The sequence below is a fragment of the Homarus americanus genome, unplaced genomic scaffold (genome assembly GCF_018991925.1).
Source record: "Homarus americanus isolate GMGI-L3 unplaced genomic scaffold, GMGI_Hamer_2.0 scaffold35404, whole genome shotgun sequence".
NCBI lineage: Eukaryota > Metazoa > Arthropoda > Malacostraca > Decapoda > Nephropidae > Homarus > Homarus americanus.
The window spans coordinates 184,614-207,001 of NW_024716120.1; the positions used below are offsets into that span (position 1 = coordinate 184,614).

Below are 22,388 nucleotides of genomic sequence, written 5' to 3' on the forward strand. Positions count from 1 at the left end.
TTGGCTTCAGCTCGCGAGGATTATATTTCGTGCTGGTTTTATACACAATGGAGAAGAAGATTTTCTCGTTCAGAGTGTCAACTGTGGCCTGGCTCTGGACCTACTCCCTCCCTCCTCTACTATACAAAGAGAACACTCCAACTGTTCTGCCACCTACACCCCCGTCCTTAGGAATAAGGAAACACCAAGGAAACATTATCACTCCCCCCCCCCCTCATAAGTGTCGTCGACGTGGACTTGTGGCTCTCTCTCTTTCTCTCTCTCTCACACACACACCTACCTGGCAAGTCCCTTTACCTGTAAGCTGTGTACTGTATAGTAATATTACCACATATGTATAACACACTTCGCTGCTTTTACCACTTCACTAATGTCTTACCACAATCATCTGGCTGTTAACCCCATTTCTTATTAACACGCCTCAAGTTGAACTCCTCCACCTGGTCTTGAACTAAGGAGTGGCACACCTTCAGGCTGTAATACATTAAGTAAAACACATCCTTTGTACACCCTTGTTAATGTTTCATATTTGTGGTGGTGTGTGTTGTCTTGTCTTACTTGATACTCGTAAACTATTGTACTCCTCTTATAGGGAATTATTTTTTCTTTGGATTTATACGACACAGTGGTGTGGTGTACTGTACTGTGTGTGTGTGTGTGTGTGTGTGTGTGTGTGTGTGTGTGTGTGTGTGTGTGTGTGTGTGTGTGTGTGTGTGTGTGTGTGTGTGTGTGTGTGTGTGTGTGTGTGTTACATCCTAAATTTTATTTCTCTTCTTACTATTGAGTTTAATTTACTTCTCCAGTTATCAACATCATTGAAGTGAGCTGCAGTGTTACCTGTCATCATCAGGGTCAATGCAGGTGTTTTTGGTAACCTTTATTATACTGGTGATAATTAGTGACTTTCTTAACTGACAGGGTCGCGGGCGTGAGGGTCGGGCGGGGTCACGGGAGCGCCTGGTAGGGGCACCACTCAGCCTGGCCCAGAGAGACTACCCCCGCCATGACTACTACCAACACAAGCCTCAAGATTACCCCAGCAAACCCCAGGACTACCCTAGCAAGTTACAAGACTATTCTAGCAAGACTCAGGACTACCCAACCAAACCGCAGGACTACCCGACCAAACCACAAGACTATCCCAGCAAGAATGGCGGCAACACCCCGGTGTACAAGGCTCAGAGCCGGGAGGTAGTGCCAGCTCAACGGCAACAGTCGCCTGGGGTGGCCCTCGGGATGCTGGGGTCTTCTGGGGGAGGTGGCGGCCTCAGGGAGCGGGTGGCCTCCCCTCACAGGGTCACATCCCCACCCGTCAAGCTTCAGGAATCACAGCGGATGGCTAGCCCACCTGTCAAGATGTCCGACCCCCGCCCTCAGCACGACTATGGCAAACCTGATCTAACCAAGCTGGAAGGTTCCCCTGTGGGCGGTGTTGGCGCTCCCAGACTGAGTCCTGCGGGGGTGAGCAGCCATTTCGTTCAACAGTATCCAGAGCGAGACACACCCGCCGCCTCTCAGGGTACTACCAGTGGTACTAACGCCGTGTGGGAAGGTGGCTACCCGATGACCCCCGAGAAGTACCCAGTCTCAGGTCCCCCAGCCTCTACCTACTCGCCTCTACCACTGACGGCATTACACATGCAGTCGTCGCCCTCCCACGGCCAGCGACTACCACATGACCCCCCTGAGAAGGTTATAGATGCCCTTGAACAGAAAAAAGACATCAGCTTCTCATCTGGTAACAACAACAGTAGCAGCAGCCCGTGCACAGATGACACCCTGGACGACAAATACCGCGACTATCCGGCCGAGAAGGACGAGGGTGACCCGGAGGTGTTGGTCGATGGCTGTGACCTTAAGAAGCTAGCAGAGGTCACAAGTAAGATGGCACTCACTGTTTTACCCGACGACGTCGACACTTACAATGAATTAAACAAGCACCACCTGAATAGCCATCTGAGTGCTCACCTGGGCCACCTGGGACGCCCTGCCGGCCAGCTGACCCCAGAGAGCACGGACTGTGGTTCCCTCAGTAAGAGTTCTTCAGATGGTGACCACATGATGAACCGTAAACGACCGCCCACCAAACTTAAGTCAAAGAGACGTAATATTCTCTCCTTCCCTCACCATCTGTCAGTAGACGAGCTGAGAGTCATACAGGTAACTTCATTCCTTACATTAATGAGCTTCTGTACATGTCATACAGGTACATTATAAGTGTTATGTGTTTCTTCATGCACACATAAGTATGTACTGTATTTATTAACTATTTTTTTTATAATAGTGTGCTGTGTTTATTAGCAGACCATTTTATTTTTATATACCTGTATAAATATATCAATAAATTGATAATAATTGAAAAAATGTGAATTACAGTACTTAATCATTATTATTATTCATTTATCCAATCATTATTTTTCAACAGTTTGTTTAATAAATTAATAATTCACTCTCAGCGACGGCAAGACTCCTATGGCGGAGGCTCGTCATCTGATGAAAACAGGTCATCTGGCCATGCTTCCATGTCAGATGGTCACACCTCCTCCTCCCCTCCAATCGACTCGCTTCCCCGGCATGACCACCTGAGGTCCAACTTAAAGGTAGTGCCAGAGGATGAGCGACTCTCTGCTGCCGTCACTTCAGTTGGTGCTGGGTACAAAGGTGCAGGTTCAGGCAGACGTGGCCAACAGTGGCCACGACACAGGGCAACACCCTCCAAGGTAAAGTCATTGACACTTTACAGTATGAATAAATCCATCTTTGGTATATTTTATTGTGAGTTCATCACATATACAGTAAGATACAGGGTAAAAACATTCAGAGTAAGCAACATTATGAAACATATTAGCTATTTGATGTTTTTTATTACCATCAATGTTTATCTGTGGAAAAATTAACATTGATAACAATTTTATTATTAAATAAAAGTATTTGGTTATTACTCCCTCATCTTTAAGGTCAACCTTGTTCCAGGATGATCTGTCCTTCACCCTTGAGAGTGCCAGTGGACTTGAAGACATCAAACAAGCCATTGAGCAGCTGACCATGCGCTCCCAGGGATCGAGAACCAGCTACTCGACCTCAACCTATTCCTCCATGTCTGGGTCTGAAGGAGAGCCAGTCCGGAGGTTGATGCGACACTCGTCCTTAGAGACCATCAATACCAATGTTACAGCTGCTGACGAGTTTGTCTGGGTCGACTCCCATAACAGGTAACATGCAGTAACATTACCTTCCATAACTTGTCATAACAGGTAACATGCAGTAACATTACCTTCCATAACTTGTCATAACAGGTAACATGCAGTAACATTACCTTCCATAACTTGCCATAACAGGTAACATGAAGTACAGTACCTTCCATAACTTGCCATAACAGGTAACATGAAGTACAGTACCTTCCATAACTTGTCATAACAGGTAACATGCAATAACAGTACCTTCCATAACTTGTCATAACAGGTAACATGAAGTACAGTACTGTACCTTCCATAACTTGTCATAACAGGTAACATGAAGAACAATACTGGAGTAGCCTCCTTAACTGTGATAGTTGTTGTGTGAATATACTTATGCTACATGCTTCAATTATTTATGCAAAGAAACAATTGAAGTGGAAACTGTTTTAATTACTTTTCTAATTGAATGTTTGTTGGTCTTAGTTTTCCATATTAACATAATAAGCTACAGTATTCCTTGCTTGTTTCCATAATAAGCAGTACATTATTAGGTTCAGTGGTGTTGCATCAACAGCAAAAAGAAAAATAAATTATATAAATGAAGCATAGAGAGCATAAATTAAGGCTAATTGACTGGAACATGAGGACAAAGAGAATACATGTATAAGTATAGGAGGAGGAAATTCAGTAAGAGAAGTGGACAGGGAGGTGGTAAGAAACTTGGTGTCAGGCAGCACTGTGGCTCCAAGATGTCTTCCCTGTAATGCAGTACTCACCTTTTCATAATCTATTTTATGCAGATTGGTTGAACTGCAGCAGCTGCCCTGGAGTAACCATGATGTTCTGAGAGTAGTGCAACAGGGTCGTGTCAGAGAGCAGTTGGATAGAGTATCAATGGAGGCTGTACCAAGACTCTCCTACCTGCTGCAGCGAGCACTGGTGAGAGTGGCTCGAGAGGCCCAGAGGCTCACCAGACCGCTGGCAATGTGCAGTAAACAAGAAGTGTCTTCAGCCCTCAAGATTGTTCTCTCCCCAGCACTGGCTGACTCTTGCATAAAGGTAAACTTTATTGTTCTCTTTATCTTAATTCATAGTCAGATAGGTGATGTGCTTTTTGTCTCAGTTAAATGATTATTGTAAGTACTGTAGTGAACAATATAATCAGTACAGTCTACCAGCTGAAACCTTGGAAGTGACAATAGTTCTGAGTTTCAAAGTAGCCCTGGACAAAATTATCAAGGACAATGGAGGGATCCGACACAGGTCATAAGCCTCTTTCCCTCATTATGGCTGCCTCTAGTTATGGTGGCCTTCAGGTAGGTCAGGTGTTTTACGGGGTTGGTCATATAGTATTTGTTGTGTTGCAGGCTTGTCTGAGAGCGGCCGCAATGTACACAGTGTGCGGGGACCAACTGCGACAATCGAAGAGTGCTCGGGCCGGGCTCAACCTCTCAGTGGGTCGCTTCATGAGGTGGATGTGTGATGTTCGGATTGGCAAGTTCATCCACGAGTAAGTACTGTATTGTTCTTCCTCGCTCAGGTTTTATCCACTAAACTAGGATATTATAGGAGAAATCTGGCTCATGAAAAACTTAGAAAAAAAATGGTGACCTAATTATTGTTGTACAGTACCAGTAATGAACATGCATTAGTTATTCATCATGTGTTCAAATTGTTTACTATATTTGTATCACATAATAGAATTGTAATATAATATGCAACATAATGCAATCTTCTCTATAGGTATATAAACACTGAATGTAATTTTTATGTATCTTGCAGTACTTTAATGAACTTTAAAGTGACGACAGAGTTAAAAGACAAATACTGTACAGTACAGTATCAGTGTTTCATTAAGAATGAAGATAAATGATGATGCACGATATTTAGTGAAGCCGTTGTTCACCATATTTATTGCTGACTTAATTGTGAAATAGTCATTGGCACTGGTAACTTAATGTCAATATTTGCCCTTCAGGTACGCTGCAGTATATCTGACCGCAGGTATGGAGAACCTATTAGAAGAGATGGTATTACAGTGTCTCCCAGCAGAGGAAGACCACATGCTTACTGCCAGTGTCCTTGAACTTGCTATTGCCAACAACGGGGACCTGTGGGGCCTCTTACAGCCGTATGCTCACCTCAATGCTGGCAGAACTGCAACAGGTACAGTACAATATTGTCTTTGGGTCTCTAATAACTGTTACCTATCTTGAATTAGTGTGAATACTTATTTATTACTGTGGCAGATTTATATCTTTATGGCACATGTTTCATTCCATTTTATCTATTACATTTTTGACAATTATACTGTATTATATTTACTATACAGTAGTGGACATTGCCACATCTCAATTTATGCAAGTTTGCAACACCATGACTTTCCTCATCCAGCTCCTCTTACGTCATTATTTTGTGTTAAAGTCTAAGATAATTTCACAAGATTTTTGTACAGTACTGTATATCACTTCATGATAATTGTCTGCATAATTTATTATATATGTTTATGCTTTTAGTGTGACAAATTTAGTAACTATTACACTGCATCGTAATACTATATTTGCATTCTATAAAATTATCTTGTTGACTCAGGAGCATTGTGTCTGCCACGTTGGGCAAGTACAGGCAGTATTGAGGCTACATCCGTGAGCAACTCCTCTACGGGTGCCAGTAGAGGCAGTGGAGGCAGTTCTGGGTCTGGAGGGGCTACAGGAGGCACTGGAGTCTCTGCTACAGCATCTGGAGGAAGTGATGGAATAGGAAGTGGAGGTTCAGGAAACAGTGGCAGTGGTCCCCAGTCCTCAAGGTGTTCATCGAGTGTGACCCTCACCCCCGAGGAGCACTCCAGGAGCACCAAGGTGATTATGATGATTATCTTATAATTTTTTTGCAATATAATTTGTTATTTTATGCTGTTTTCATCAGACAATATCTTAGTTTACATTTTTAGTACAGTACTGCAATACAGTATTGTCCTTTTTTTGTCTTTTAGAGTTAGTTTTTATATACAGTACAGTACAGTAATACAGTATTACATAATGTTGACCTTAATTTTTTTTACAACTATTAATTTAATATTGAAGTTAAAGTAACGTACATACTGAATATACTTTTACATTTATACTTTTATCCTTTTTGCCACTGATTGGCTCGTTATCAGTAGACTTGTTAACTTATCCTATAGGTAACAGAAAGATATGATGAATAGTTACAATAGTACAGTGTAGTATATAATTTTCCTGTTAACCAGACGTTGGAACAGTCACTGTTGACAACTTGTGTTGGCTCCTTGGCTGAACTGAGTGAGCTGTTGAGTCGGGTGGCCCCACACCACCACCGCGCAGCCAACAGCAACTCTCCCACACGTGCTCAGGTAAGACCCAGGATCTTATAACACCCAACAAATATGTGATCTTAACAAAAAATTGATCTGTTAAGTAAAAATAATGGTTGTGTTTATTAATCATGACATCACTCAGCCAAAACCTTGATGAACGCTTCATATATCACTGGACTTAACTAAATTAAGCGATCATATGTGTTCGGGTTATCTGTTACTATGATACACTTTACCATAATTCATCCATATGTAACTTTGTGTCTTTCCTTTGCTCTCGTGTTCTCAACTGAGCAGTGAAAGTGAGTAAATGTTATAAATTTTCCTTACCAATCCGTCTTGTGCCTACATCACGACCACCATATTCATTAACATCATAATGATCATCATCTTCACCATCATCATCATCATCACTGCTATCACCTCCACCATCATCATCATCATCATCATCATCATCATCATCATCATCATCATCATCATCATCATCACCTCTCCAGACACTTCTCCAACAGTCACATTCTTCCAACCAATATCTTCATTAATTACTCTTTCACATCTCTCAACTACCTCATTGTTTCTCAAGTGTTCCTTCCCTACTATATAGCCCTGATCAACCACTTATCCACACCGTCTTTGTAAGTAAGAGTTAGAACAAGTAGTTCTTCAATCACTTGCCTTAAGGCAGCGGCACATTGAGCACTTTTCCTCCCAACAATATTTGGCAAACATGGTTCAGCCAACAAAACAAAGAGACATTTGCATCACACTGGGATGTTTTGTTGGTGCATCTGCCCAACGCAACGAAAACAACAACAAAGCGTCTAGACAAGTTTGCCATGAATCCCATTATTGCGGTTGAGGCCTTGCAGGATTGTGCTATAGTTCTTCAATTGCTGCAAAAGTTAAAGAAAAGACAATGGATGAGTCGTGAAGTTTCTTTAAAAGTGGCAGCAGCTGGCTGGTCAAAGACGACCCTGAGTAATGATTTAATAAAACTAAGGAAGTTTTAAAGTGATGAATAATTAGAAACATGTCACCGTTTTTATGTGTTATATTGTAGTGGATTCCTCCCCTACAAACGCTGTTTGTCGCTGAGTAGCCGACCCCACGAATTCCCGAGTGTATGCCTCGTGGTCTAGGTCAACCAGCGCCGCCTTACATGACGGAGGTCGACTATTAAGCCACGCCTACCTCTGCTATATAAGACCTGACCTCGTGGTGACCAGTCTCTTTCGACCTACACCAACCAGCAAGCAACACCTCATCCTCCGCTGCTGCCTGGCGGCTCTCACTCCCGCCGCCGAGCATGGCGACCCACAAGCTGGTCCTCCTCTGAGCATCCTCACCAACCAGTTCTCTCTACATCACGCTTGTAACCACGCTGCCACTTCCCAGCACCAAGCTGCACTGTACATCCAATACAATATGTATACAGAGAGCACATTGTGAGTTTCCTTTCTCCATCCCATCCTGAGTGTGAACCAAACATCACGTACCCTACAAATGGTGACCCCGGAGTGACCACTCACACAGGATGGAGGAGAAACTGATCACTCTCCCAGTCTTCAAGCAACATGGAAGACTGGCTTACCCACGCAGAGGCAGCTCTCATCGGCTCTACAACTACTGTCTCTACACCGCAGGTTAGACACCCTAGAGCAGCTCTGCTACTCTAAGCAGACAGCCGCTCCTCTTCCTGCCCCAAGCACCACGTCCTACCGACCCCAACACACCCGTCCTGCCTCAGACGCCGCCCCCGGCCCAGTAGTACCCACTGCCGCTCCTCCTGATGCAGCCCCTGCTCCCGATGCGGCCCATGCGCCTGAGTGTGGACCCACACACCCCTCTTTTCTCCCTCAGGTACTCCCTGCTACTGTCGTGCACCCTGCTGCTGTCGTGCACCCTGCTGCTGTCATGCACCCTGCTGCTGTCACGGACTCTCATCCGCTCCTGCTCACGCAGCCCCTGCTCCTGACCCAGGCCCACACACCCTAGCAGGCGCATCTGACGACTCTGTACCTGCTGTGAGGGAAGCACAACATTCATCGCCTCCACACACCCTTTTTCTCCCTCTCTACTCCCACAGATATTGTGTATCTAGACAGTTGTCTCCTCTAGCGGCCAGCTCATCCACGCCTTTGCCGTTCTGGTTCACATGTGGCATGCACCGCCCGTTCTGCCTCACATGTGCCATGCAACCCTGCAGACAACAAGTCTCCTACACTGCCTGGAGGGAAGGGGGGAGTACTGTAGTGGATACCTCCCATACAAACGCTGTTTGTCGCTGAGTAGCCGACCCCGCAAATTCCCCAGTGTGTGCCTCGTGGTCTAGGTCAACCAGCGCCGCCTTACATGACGGAGGTCGACTATTAAGCCACGCCTACCTCCGCTATATAAGACCTGACCTCGTGGTGACCTCTCTCTTTTCTACCTACACCAACCAGCAAGCAACACCATCTCCTCCGCCGCTGCCTGGCGGCCCTCGCTCCTCCGCCGCTGCCTGGCGGCCCTCGCTCCTCCTCCGCCTGCCTAGCGGCCCTCGCTCCTCCGCCGCTGCCTGGCGGCCCTCGCTCCTCCTCCGCCTGCCTGGCGGCCCTCGCTCCCGCCGGCGAGCATGGCGACCCACAAGCTGTCCTCCTCTGAGCACCCTCACCAACCAGCTCTCTCTACTCAACGCTTGTAACCATGCTGCCTTCCCAGCACCAAGCTGCATTGTACATCCAATACAATATGTATACAGAGAGCACATTGTGAGTTTCCTTTCTCCATCCCATCCTGAGTGTGAACGAAATATCACGAAACCCCACAAATGCTGCTCTAGGGTGTCTCACCTGCAGTGTAGAGACAGTAGTTGTAGAGCCGATGAGAGCTGCCTCTGCGTGGGTAAGCCAGTCTTCCATGTTGCTTGAAGACTGGGAGAGTGATCAGTTTCTCCTCCATCCTGTGTGAGTGGTCACTCCGGGGTCACCATTTGTAGGGGTGTCTGGGTCCGCGTCAGGAGGAGCGGCAGAGGGTACTGCTGGGCCGGGGGCGGCGTCTGAGGCAGGACGGGTGTGTTGGGGTCGGTAGGACGTGGTGCTTGGGGCAGGAAGAGGATCGGCTGTCTGCTTAGAGTAGCAGAGCTGCTCTAGGGAGTCTAACCTGCGGTGTAGAGACAGTAGCTGTAGAGCTGATGAGAGCTGCCTCTGCGTGGGTAAGCCAGTCTTCCATGTTGCTTGAAGACTTGGAGAGTGATCAGTTTCTCCTCCATCCTGTGTGAGTGGGATTCTCCGGGGGTCACCATTTGTGGGGTTGTGTTATATTTGGTTCACACTCAGGATGGGATGGAGAAATGAAACTCACAATGTGCTCTCTGTATACATATTGTATTGGATGTACAGTGCAGCTTGGTGCTGGGAAGTGGCAGCGTGGTTACAAGCGTGATGTAGAGAGAGCTGGTTGGTGAGGGTGTTCAGAAGAGGACCAGCTTGTGGGTCGCCATGCTCGCCGGCGGGAGCGAGGGCCACCAGGCAGCAGCGGAGGGGGGTGTTGGTTGGTGTAGGTAGAAAGAGCGGTAGGTCACCACGAGTTCAGGTCTTATAAGGCGGGGGTAGGCGTGGGTAGATAGTTGACCCCCGCTCCGTGGGCGGCGCTGGAGGCGTAGGCTGGGGGATTCGAGAAGGTTCTGTGCTTGTAGGGGAGGAATCCACTACAATATTTTAAAATATTATTGTTTCGTGATTTATTTCAATTTTTACTTGAATAATAATCAACGCCTAATTTGAGCACTAACCCAGCCAGCAAAGCTCACCGCCAAACCATTGTCCATTTTTCGCAACAGCCCAAATCCTGCTGCTTGCTGGGCCATCAGGCCAGCAGCCAGAAAACAAGCAACATGTTTGGAGGAAAGTGCCCAGTCTGCCACTGCCTTTGCACACATTTACCTCAAACTCTGCACACTGGTTTTCCTCCTCTTGTTAACTTCATATTTTTCATTGTAGTATTCATTTTCCTGAACAGTAACTTGTATTCCTAAATACTGGAATTTATTCACAGTTTCCAGCTCTTTTCCATTCATAGTTACATTACACCGATGCTGCCCTTTTCTTTTAAACACCAATATTTAGTTCTTTCCTGCATTAATGTATCTAATAGATGCTTGTAAAAGTTGAAAAAAAATAACTTTTGTCGAACACCCGTGTACAGTACTTTGAACCTGCTAGAAATATACTGATAATTCATAATCATTGTGTCATGTAACAGGTAACTTGGGGACCATCTGCTCTACATGCTCTCTTCTACTTCATGAGATGTAGTCAGTTAGAACACGCTGAACATGCTTCAAGAGCACCAATTCAAGAACTAGTGTATGAGCGACCATACATTGTACTGCCACCTCTCCTGGAGTGGGTAAGAGTGGCCACTGCCCACACTGAGCACAGACACTCTACTGTTGTCGACAAGGACGATGTGATGCAAGCAGCCAGACTTCTGCTTCCTGGGGTGGATTGTCCAGTGAGGATGATTGGGTAAGCCTTCTTTTTCTCTTCATTACAGTACTTGTCAGCTTACCAGCTGGTCGGGTGGTTAGTTAGTTCTTTGTTCTGACTGTTGGCAATTACTGTACTGGCTATGTATGGGCTAGTATTGGACATTCTGCTTTTTTCATTAACTACTTTTATAAGTGAATTATCTTGATGGACCGATGGAGTAGGTAGTTGCTTGGATAGTGAGTCACTTCTGAGCTCTTTCTTCAATAAAAAATGGGCTTAATAAATTAAAAAATATCTGTACTGTACTATATATATACTGTATACCGGTATATATATATATATATATATATATATATATATATATATATATATATATATATATATATATATATATATATATATATATATATATATATATATATATATATATATATATATATATATATATATATATATATATATATATATATATATATATATATATATATATATATATATATATTAATAATATAAGTTGCTGCACAATATATAGAATGATAAAATGTTCCATTAAAGACTTATGTCATAAACTCATTTTTGTTTTTTATCCTAAACTTCAGGTACGAGGAACTAATGTGTCCTCGGCGGCAACTTGATGAAATGGAGTGTGCAAAGAAATTCAAGGTTGACCTCGCCTTCAAGATGTTGTCGTGTGGCAGAACTGACTTAGTGCCTCATGCTCTACAGCTGCTGCCAGCTACAAAAGTAATTGTATAGTAATACAGTACAGTATATTAGGCTTTTCTTCAAACAATACTGATAAATAAAAATGCATTTCCAAACACGAGAACTAAGTTCTTACTTTAAGACCAGTCCCACATAAAATATTCTTCAATGGTTGTATGCTGCATCCATATCTAACCTTATCTCACTATTGCTGCCTTTACTCTCCTGTCCCTTACTGATAAAACACCAATTTTTACAGTTCTTTCATCTTCACTTGTTAATTAATATATTTTAGTAACTGTAGTGAACCTTTGTGTTGGGTACAGTACTGTGCATTACTTAACTACACTGTACAATGATGCACTGTAAACAATAAGTTCTTCCTCCACATACAGTACAGTATTATTTTCTCTATATTTTGAATCTCAAGTGTGACTGAGTCTTACCTAACACTGTTCACAAACTTAAGGTGGACATATCAATGTATAAAGCTAAAACTTAGATAAAGAATAAATGTTCTCTAATGGCTGATCGCATTTGTTAATCTCAGGTTAATACCGTGAATGAGTATGGACTGACCCCACTGATGTTGGCTTGTATTCGTGGTGATGAGCCCATGGTGAACATGTTGCTAGATGCTGGTGCTGATGTTGATGCTGAAACACCTCCAACTGGTCCTGCTTACCTCATGGCCAACCCAGAGACCCAACACTGGACGGCCTTAACTTATGCTGCTATACACGGTCATATCAATATTGCCAAAACTTTACTAGAGAAGAATGGTAATGTAGAAGGTGGAGCGAGACTTGCTGAGGAGAAGTGTACTGAGACGCCGCTCCAGGTCAGTACAAGCTGTCATGTGTAATAATTATTTTTTTAAGATTTGAGACTAACAATATTCTTTCTAGTTTTGGGATATTATTAAAAGTTCATAAGAAGAATTATAAGTACAATACACTGTAAAAACTGTTGTATAAGCTCTGACAATAATTGATAATACTCACTCTATATAGGTTGCTGCTGCCGCTGGTCACTCAGACATGATGGCGCTCCTCTTGTCATACGGCGCCAACCCCTACCTCTCAACACTTATGAAGGACTCCCTCTGTTACTCCGGTGCTGCTCAACGTGGCTGTTATGCTGCTATTGCTGTTGCTGCAGCTCATGGACAAAAGTCAATCTTGCACAAGCTTTTGTCACAACCTCAGGTACAAGAGCTCTGCTTCGATTTGATTTTGATTTGAAATATCGTTTTCACCTTTTTTCAGCTTACCAACAGGTCAGACAGTGTGTCTGTTCAAACTGTTGACTCACCTATTGTCATCAGCATATAAGTAATATTCTAAATATAACTTTTTTCATCCATCAATGAGGAATATATTTTTAGAAAGTTCTCTATCAATGCTAAACTTCCCTGTACAGCATGCATCAGCTAGAGAAGTGTTGTCACTGGAGGAGATTCTGGCAGAAGGTGCAAACGGCAACACTTGTGACCGAGATCGACGACCCGGACGCCAGATGTGTATCATAGACGACCCCGTAGGAAGGGGAAGTGTGGCTTCCTCTGACTCCTCTCAAGTGGTGAAGTTGACCAAGCAACAAATTAAGACACTTCAGGAGGCAATGTATCACTCGGCTGAATCAGGACATCTTGGTATGTTTGTTAGTTGATGTCCGTAAGTGGTGATATAAAAGTGGAGCCAAGATAATAGATACTGTAGATGTATAAAAATACAGTGGGCACTTCTGTACATAATATGTAGAATAATATGCATATTAATGTAAATTCTGTAACATATTAATTTTATAGTTTTGTGAACTTCTTTCAAACCTTCTTACCAGTTCATTATTAAATGTATTATAGTATTTCAATAAATTTATCTTCAGAAATGACTCTGGATTTACGGAACTTGGGAGTTCCTTGGACTTTACACTGTTGGATGCACACATTGGCAACAGCACACGAACATCGCCTGGAGTCCATTATTGACCAGTTGCTGCAAGATTTCCTGCAGGTCTGGCCAGATGATTACTCTGCTCAGTTTGTGGATGAATGCTTGCCACTCCTCTTCACTATCTTCAGATACAGCAAGGTGAGTTTTAAAGATATATCTCTTAGTGTACAGTGTTACTCTACCACTATATACGTTCACACTAAATCATGATATTTTATCCCACAGATATAGTGCCTCAATATTAAGAGTATTTATGCATTAGTCAGTCTCAGTGTGTCAGATGTGGAGATGTAAGTCTGTGTGTAAAGATGAATTTTTGGTACACATTACAATATTAAGCTTCCTCTCAAAATGGCTTTACATAATTGGTCAACCACAGGGGACTTGGCTGGTACAAATATCTTCTAAGGCAACCAGATGGATGTCAATGGGTGTAGCCATTTATGGGTGTTAACACTTTACTGATCCTTGACAGAACTGCTGAATGCCACATGTCTTTAGATAAATCAAGCATAAAGCATTGGCTTGTCAGCAAGAAACTATTGATCCAGTTAACCACAGATTTTTGAAGAGTTTATTAACTCCACAATTTGAGTGAATAAAAAGGACTTTTAAGGGGACACAGTACTTTAATGTTAACCATTTTATGAAGTTAATAGCAGCTAATTCAATATTATACAAAACCTTATTTCAGTAATTTGTTCAGTTTTAATGATTCTTTATGTCATCAACAGAATGAGGGCACATCTCTCCTACTGGCAGACATATTTTCATCTTGCTACGGTAAAGAACCAATTAAGGAGATCCGTGACACCACAATATCAGGCGGAGCTCGGATTGATCCAAAGTTTGTCAACAATCCAGAACTCTCTGATGTCCAGTTTCGCGTTGAAGGTCGTGTGTTTTATGCTCACAAGATTATTCTAGTAAATGCCTCTTCAAGATTCAAGCAAATGTTGAGCTCAAAATTCTGTGAAGGAAATCCACCTATTGTCCAGATCCACGATATAAGATACGACATTTTTGAGGTAACGTACACTGAAATGTTTTTCTTTCAGATGAGAACTAAATTATGTATACAGTGGGGTATGCTATAACGAACGTAATTGGTTCCAGAACCTCGTTCGTTATAGCATTCGTTCGTTATAGGATTAATCCGTTCCAGGCCCCCAAATACAACCACTTAACACTCAAAAAATTCTGTGGAAAATGTAAAAAATACGGTACTTTATCTTACCTTAGTGTTGTTCAGCATGCAGGTACCCCTAAACACTGGCACATCACTATCACTTCCACTGGGAGTCTTGGCTTTAAGGTCCTCAAACAATTGTTTAGCCTTCTCACAAATTATAGCTTCACTAATGTTACCACCTGCCATTTCTTTCTCCTTTATCCACACTAAGAGTAAATTTTCCATCTCTTCAATCACATTACACTTTGCTTTGCTAAGTCTAAAGATTCCCTTAGCCACTTGCACAGTTTTTAACTCCTCTTTATTCTTCAAAATCGTACATATAGTCGATTTAGCCATCCCATATTCATCACTAAGTTTCGCAATGCTTGTTCCATCCTCACATTTCTTTATGATTTCTTTCTTAGTTTCAAGGGTTATTAGCTTTCTCACTCGCTTTGGACGACTCATTGTTACAATTGTATTCTTGTATAACAAAATAGTTATACAAATAACGCGAATTTCCACATCAAAAGACGAAATTTCAACAATAACAGTGGTGCACTGGCTACACAATGAGACAAAGATGGCGCCTGACGCTCTTGTTGTGGGTCGCGGTACAACAATATTCATGCGCCAGGCGAAATAGTCGGGTATTCATCCGCGTTCGTTGTAGGAGTTGCGTTCGTTATAGCATTCTCAATTTTATAGGTAAAACCGTTCGTTATAGGAATATTCGTAGTAGGATCCGTTCGTTATAGCATACCCCACTGTATACAGTTTATCCATTAAAATTTTTGAGGTGACAATGACTGAAATTATTGATATTTTTCTTTTAGATTAGACATAAATTATGTATGATAATTTTCTGAATGGTCATGATTTTGGTTACATATTAATATTGTAATAAATCTTTTCACAAGTAATGTTGTTGATGACTGAAAAACATGGATTTCTTCCCCCCAACTTGTAGAGGTTACTCACTGATAGAGACTCCACAGGTGATCACAGAAATATTATACACTTATAAACTTGATATATTTCTCCTGTAGCTGGTGATGCAGAGTCTCTACAAGGGAGGATGTGAGAATCTTGAGGTAGAAGCTGGAGATGTGCTGGAGTTAATGGCAGCAGCTAATTTCTTCCAGTTGGATTCTCTCCTTCGTTACTGCGAGTCCCGTTGTTCAAAACTTGTCCACCTTGATAATGTCGTGTCTATGTATATTCATGCTAAGGTAAGTCTATGGGACTTTGGTATAACAAATAAGAGCATGATGGAATAAATGGTGTAAATGTTGATAAATTTTTCTTTCCATTTTCTCAGCAAAGTGACAAACATAAAATCTCAGGTAGTTATGTTGTAGAAGAATTACAGGTGTAACACTCTGGTTGTTATAGCTACAAATTAGGCATCACTGGCCTGTACTGTACTCTCATAATTATCCATGTTTTATTGGTTTTCTTAACAACAAAACACAGTAACACCAAAGGTAGTGTTGTAGTTCAGAGGTCGTGATGTACTGTAGTACACCATGAGGTGGAGATGACTTTCATATCACAGTTCAGTGAATATCACAGGAATAGTTTTAAGCCCACATCTTACAAACCACTTGTTGTGTTAGTACAACTTGAGAAGTTGTATACAGGTCAGTTATTGTGTTAGTACAACTGGGGACATTGTATTCAGGTTGCTGAAATAAACATTTTACACTGGTGTATTTCATTTTATTTTTTCACAATATTGAAATAATTTTACATTTCCCACAGGTGTACAATGCTGTACAACTGCTTGAGTACTGCCAAGGTTTCCTTCTACAAAACATGGTTGCCCTCTTGACTTACGATGACTCTGTTCGCCGCCTCATTTTTGGCAAGAAATTACACAACCATGACGTGTTGGCAGGTCTGCTACTGACCCTACAAGCGCGCATTAAGGCTCGCTCCTCCCCCCGTGCAGGAAAGAAGTGAAGTAAAAGAACACAATAGTTGATGACAAGTTCTCTAGTGACTAACATTGTAAACTGAATAAAAGATGGTCATATTTTTCTACCAATAATTTATAATTGTCCATCTATAGGTGCAGTTGTACTGAAAGTATCAATGCTTGATGTTTGAAAAACATACGGCAATTACTTGATACTCAGCCAATTACTGGTATGTCAAAGTACATACTGTCTACATCTAATTCAACCAAATATTACATGAATATGAAAAATTTCATCTGTTTCATGTATTGATGTATTACTCAAGTTCTGCTGGCAAGTAAATAGTTTGTATGAAGGTACAGTATTTCTGATAGGGACGAGTAGAAAGTTCAGCCCCCTTTTTTTTCTTCTTTTTTTGCTGACCCGAAGAAAATTCATTCAATATTTTCTATGGAGCAAAGTGAAGACAACATTCTATCTGAGGCCAGATGTAAACTCAAACCATATCTGAAATCATGTGAAGACCCATTCTCTTGTCATATCCAGCCAGTGAGACAGAATATTTGACATGGCAGGTAGTTGAAAAGTTGGTTTGTTATTGCTGTACAGTATTGTCTTCAGTAATTCATTCCAAATCTTATACTGTATTGTACTGGCCTCCTCTGCTGAATGGACGTTTAAAGCACAGACTGTTCTTACAATGACTTGGAGTAAGATATCATCCACTTCATTAAGGTTTATTCAGCTCACTGTGTTGACCGGCTATAAGATTGGTCAACTCAACCACTGTACATTATAGGTTCAACTTTATTTTATATTCTTCACATTTAAAGGCTCTGTCTGCTGGCCAGATTAAAGCTCTTTCTAGATTCATGTCTTTATGTCATTGCACAATGTTTTCTTCCGTTGACTGTAAAAATGATTGTCGGATAAAGATTCTTCCAAAATAAGGGTAAAGATATCACACTTTCTCCCCTTGTTTAGGTTTAGATTGAGGCAATAATTATTTTTCATAGTTATGCTCATTTTATAAACTCACTTCATTTGTTACATAAAAGCTCATTTATTATCTACCACAAGCTGTTTGGAGAAGAACCCAGTCAGTCCTCAGTGGTTAAGTATAAATGCAGTCTTGTATCTCACAGTGATGAAGGATAATACTAAACTGGTCTAACATAGGCTGGTCTTAACTTTGTCCCAGCAAACGTAACTACAGTGATGTCTCTCAGAAGACATAATATTACAAAACATTATGAAGTGTAGAACGTAATAGAAAAAAGATTGCAAAGAGACCTAACATTTGAGTGACATATTTATTAATAAGACAAGTGCCAATAAAATGCTCATGACTGCTGTGTCAACTGTTTATGCCAACCATGAAAATAAACCAATGTAGAACCTTTGTATATAAACAGTAGATGTACAGTATAGTTGGAAATTCTTACAAAAACTGAAGCTCACTGCCTAGACAACTGAACCTTTATGGACATTGTGTATTGAAAATGGTTGAAGGTTAAAGTTGTATATATACAGAACTGTACTGTATAACTGAAGGTGAAACTACAAGAATGCGAGTTATAGTTCGACTGAAAATTGAAGAAAAAAAAAAAAACGCGGCCAAAACTCCACCTCAGGTTGCTGATCAGGATTTCATTAGTGCTTTTTTTTGTGTGTGTTATTATTATTGTAGTTGAAGATTTTACAAGTGATCTATACCAAAAATGTGGTGGCCATAAGTGATCTTCTGGACTTATAAGTGAACTTTGTACCGGTCCACTGTTTTGGGTCTGTGCCAAATATTGTACTGTGTCAACTTGTGAAAAACTTCTCCAGCAGAAAAGTTTAACATGTACTTCCTCTTCTCAACACAGTGATTATGTAAACTGAAGAGAATCAGTGATCTGTGAAAGACTTGTGACTGCATCAGCGTCTGGATGGGAAGTTTGAATGCTCAATAGATCTATGATGTCAGTTTAGTTAGATTTTTATAAAACTCTCACAAATTGTTGTAATATAACCAAAACTGACTATTTTTGGTGCTCCTTTTTTTATGTAAGTACTGTATGCCTTTCTGGGATATTAATCAAGTCCTTCCTCTCACTTACTCCCTGAAGTGGTAAATCATAAGTAGTGTACCACATGTTGTATTATACCAGTGATGACCAAGAACAAGCAGGAACACTATTTACATGTTACATTGTTATTTGTTGGTATATTATCAATTATATAGTTTGCCCTTTTATGTGACAAGTATAAATGATGTCTCTCTTACCCCTAACTTTTCTCTCAACACAATTAAATTAATATGTTTGTAAATTCACAGTCTATCATTATTATTACATGAGGAATGTTATATGATGAAACAAGAATGTGTTTCTATTTCTTGAACATAAAATTGAACACTTAAAAGTTTCAAATTTATATTGGTGTCATAATAATGTGTCTAAGTGTTTTCTGACAGTATCATCAGAATATTTCAATCTGAGTAAACAATATATAACTGTATTTTATTTATCATTTCAACACATAACACCTTACTAGCCATTCAAGTGTTAGTTTGTTCTTTGTTATGTCCTTTATTGTCCAGTGTTACAAAAGAAGAGGCTGATTGACTGATGTTTAACAACTGTCACATAAACACGAACAACACAATGATTATTGAACTTTGATATCACCCATTATATCATCATTTTTTTCCACACAAATATTATCCATTTACAGTACCAGTTTGTTATACCTCACCAAGTGTCACCCCTTGAAAATGTGAATGTATATATTGTATCGCCATGTGACCCAGCTACCCCCTCCCGCACTACCCCTAACCTGTTATCTATCTCCTCTGCTACTCCCTCCTTCACCACTCCCTTTCTCACCATGTCCCTCACCACACCCCTCCCCTCACCACCCCCTTCCCCCACTACTCCTTTCCCTCACCACTCCCTTCCATCACCACCTCCTCTCACTACCCCCTGCCATCACCACCCCCTACTCCCACTACTCCTTTCCCTCACCACCCCTGCCATCACCACCCCTTCCCCACTACTCCTTTCCCTCACCACCCCTGCCATCACCACCCCCACTACTCCTTTCCCTCACCACCCCTTCCATCACCACCCCTTCCATCACCACCCCTTCCCCCCACCCCCCTCCACTGTTGTACAATACCACTACCTCAGGTCTACGTGTGTCGTCCTGTGTGTGTGTTTGTTTGTTTGTTGATGTTCTCTGTACATAGTGCTCACTGCCAGCTAGAATTCTACAAGTGCCAAGCAGTTCTTTGCTTCACTGATGCACTGCATATTAAGTGCTCAAGCATTCCTGTTATTACTACCTGCTGTATAAGGCAGATTGTATATACATTAATTTGCAATGTTATGTTGTTTGTTTTACCAGAATTATTTAGTATTTAACTTTTAAATTTCGTTTACAAATTATTTAGTCTTCTACATCTTCATCTCTTTCTCTTCTCTCTTCATATATTGTTACATCAGGAATTTGTTGTATTAAGACAGCACATTTTCACAAAACTTTCCATTAACATAATTATGTGGTAATATCTTTTTAATATCATCATAAAATACAGCAAACATATTCATGTACAGGTCCCCTTGTTAAGTGTTCTCATAAGCAACAATGATCCTTATATAGTACATTTTTGAGGTCTTCCTCCTGAAATGTATTGCAATGTTGGTTTTGTGTTGCAATGCAATATATCCTTGTTTAAGGGTGAGCTAAGTCTTAGTTAAGATTGTTTATATTATAATCAACCACTACAGTATTGCATTACAGCTTGTGCACCTTTTAAATTTTAGTCAAGTTGGCTTGCATTTCTGGTTTACCCGTCAATTATGTAACTCCAAGAAATAGTCATATAGAATGATCAGCCACTTTGTAGACTCATAACCACACACTTCTTGACCACGTAACCTCACGTTACCATATCTTTCATGTAGTTCCTTGGAAGGATTAAATTGTAAAGATTATATACAGGTCATATTTATATTCCATTAAATGTTAAAAGTATTTCCTCAATTTTAGTAAAAACATGAAAATTAATGAAGAAATAATTTTTCTTTAATCCTGCCAAACACACACAAGTTCCTACATGAGTCTTCCACAGTCTCAACTCAGGTGGTTTAACATTCTCTCTTCTACTCTTTACAATCACCATTTCAAAATGCATTCCAGCTGTCATATTTTTTTATATATATATTTATTATTCTGTATCTTATTACTTTGAGGTAAAATAATGACCAATATATTGTAGATTTGTTCAGAGAGGTCAAGTGCATTGGTTATATTTATTGCTTAAAAAAATAATACTTTTTGTAAAGCCTTTGTGATTATGCTCAAGGTACTGACTATATTGGTGCACATTTTTCCTAAACAAAAAGGGATATAATGTAGAATATAGTATATATGAATGCAAGGACCTCTGTATAATATCTTAAGTGTCCTATGTGTAACTAGTTTTTTAAGAGTTCACTTTGAGTAATTTATAAGATCTTTGTAAGGTCCATATTCTCATTACTAGAAGCCAGAACCTTATTGAGATTTTTGATCCAGGACAATAATGAGAGTACAGCTTACACAGCCTGTACAGTACTAGTTTACTTTCCCTTTCCAATTAATGCAGCAACAATGTGCAGTTATTACTGGACACAAATGTCTGCATATGTACAGTTATATCACCTTCACTTTAGAAGAAACAGCAGATGATGGTGTCAACAGCCTTGACAATCCATGACCTACAAGTGCTGCAGCAGCACAAACACCCCCTGTAAGCCTGGTGATACAGTACAGGCTGGGGTGCCCACTGTAAAGGCTTGTATGCTCTAAGTTAAGTGCTGTGTATACCCACTGTCCAATAAAATAACCAAAAGGCATCATGTTTCATTTGGTCTTGTCCAAATTATTCAAATATTCTTACCTACTTACCTATGAACTTACTTACCCACTTATTTACTGTACAGTACAGGTACTTACTTATCTACCTACTTACTTACCTACCTAGTGACTTACTTACCCACTTACTGTGCTTACATACTTACTTATCTACTTACTTAAGTACTTATTTACAAACCTCTCCTCTTCGCCAGTCATCAATTAACTTACCAGCAGGTACAGTAGTCCATATATTCAGTCTTGTATTATTTTATGAAAGAATTATGTTTTTATGTACTGTATAACACAAGCATAAGACAATCAATAAGTTCATCAGAAGTAGGTAATTAAGGACTGGAAAGGTCACTAATATGAGAGGAAGCAAGAGAATGACTGGTAAGTGAGACAGTTTCTCACTTAGTAACTTGAGGAGACACAAGCATGTCTATTTCCTACCAACTACTAAGTTGAGAAGATATGAAACAAATTTAAAAGAATAGATTAAAAAACTGCATTCAATCAATCTTAAAGAGTTGTTATTTTTTTTTAAGTGTTAGTGGAATACCATTAATGCATAGAGAACTGTCTTAGAAAATATTAGGATAAATTATACTGATAGAAAAAGGAAAGACAACGATTGGATTACTGAAAGGCAATATAAAAAGAAAAAGATTCGTTGGTCATATAATTAGAGATGATGAGATAATGGTTGATGTATCAACTGGTAAAAATGAGAATAAAAGGGCCAAGGGAAGGCAGA

At 40.8% G+C, this 22,388-nt stretch overlaps 1 protein-coding gene across 1 annotated transcript in view; it reads left to right on the forward strand.

Annotated features, from left to right (window-relative positions):
* The window catches only part of LOC121858048 (ankyrin repeat and BTB/POZ domain-containing protein 2-like), a 30,584-nt gene extending 12,215 nt beyond the window's left edge, over positions 1–18,369 (forward strand). The window contains exons 3-19 of the mRNA XM_042354289.1: positions 919–2,160; positions 2,457–2,720; positions 2,974–3,212; positions 3,980–4,238; positions 4,547–4,689; positions 5,158–5,345; positions 5,772–6,037; positions 6,430–6,552; positions 10,759–11,024; positions 11,588–11,732; positions 12,244–12,534; positions 12,707–12,901; positions 13,116–13,347; positions 13,581–13,786; positions 14,383–14,676; positions 15,872–16,054; positions 16,587–18,369. Coding sequence (XP_042210223.1) covers positions 919–2,160; positions 2,457–2,720; positions 2,974–3,212; positions 3,980–4,238; positions 4,547–4,689; positions 5,158–5,345; positions 5,772–6,037; positions 6,430–6,552; positions 10,759–11,024; positions 11,588–11,732; positions 12,244–12,534; positions 12,707–12,901; positions 13,116–13,347; positions 13,581–13,786; positions 14,383–14,676; positions 15,872–16,054; positions 16,587–16,787 — 4,737 coding nt within the window. The 3' untranslated portion in view covers positions 16,788–18,369. The remainder of the gene's footprint in view (positions 1–918; positions 2,161–2,456; positions 2,721–2,973; positions 3,213–3,979; positions 4,239–4,546; positions 4,690–5,157; positions 5,346–5,771; positions 6,038–6,429; positions 6,553–10,758; positions 11,025–11,587; positions 11,733–12,243; positions 12,535–12,706; positions 12,902–13,115; positions 13,348–13,580; positions 13,787–14,382; positions 14,677–15,871; positions 16,055–16,586) is intronic.
* The last annotated feature ends 4,019 nt before the right edge of the window (positions 18,370–22,388 follow it).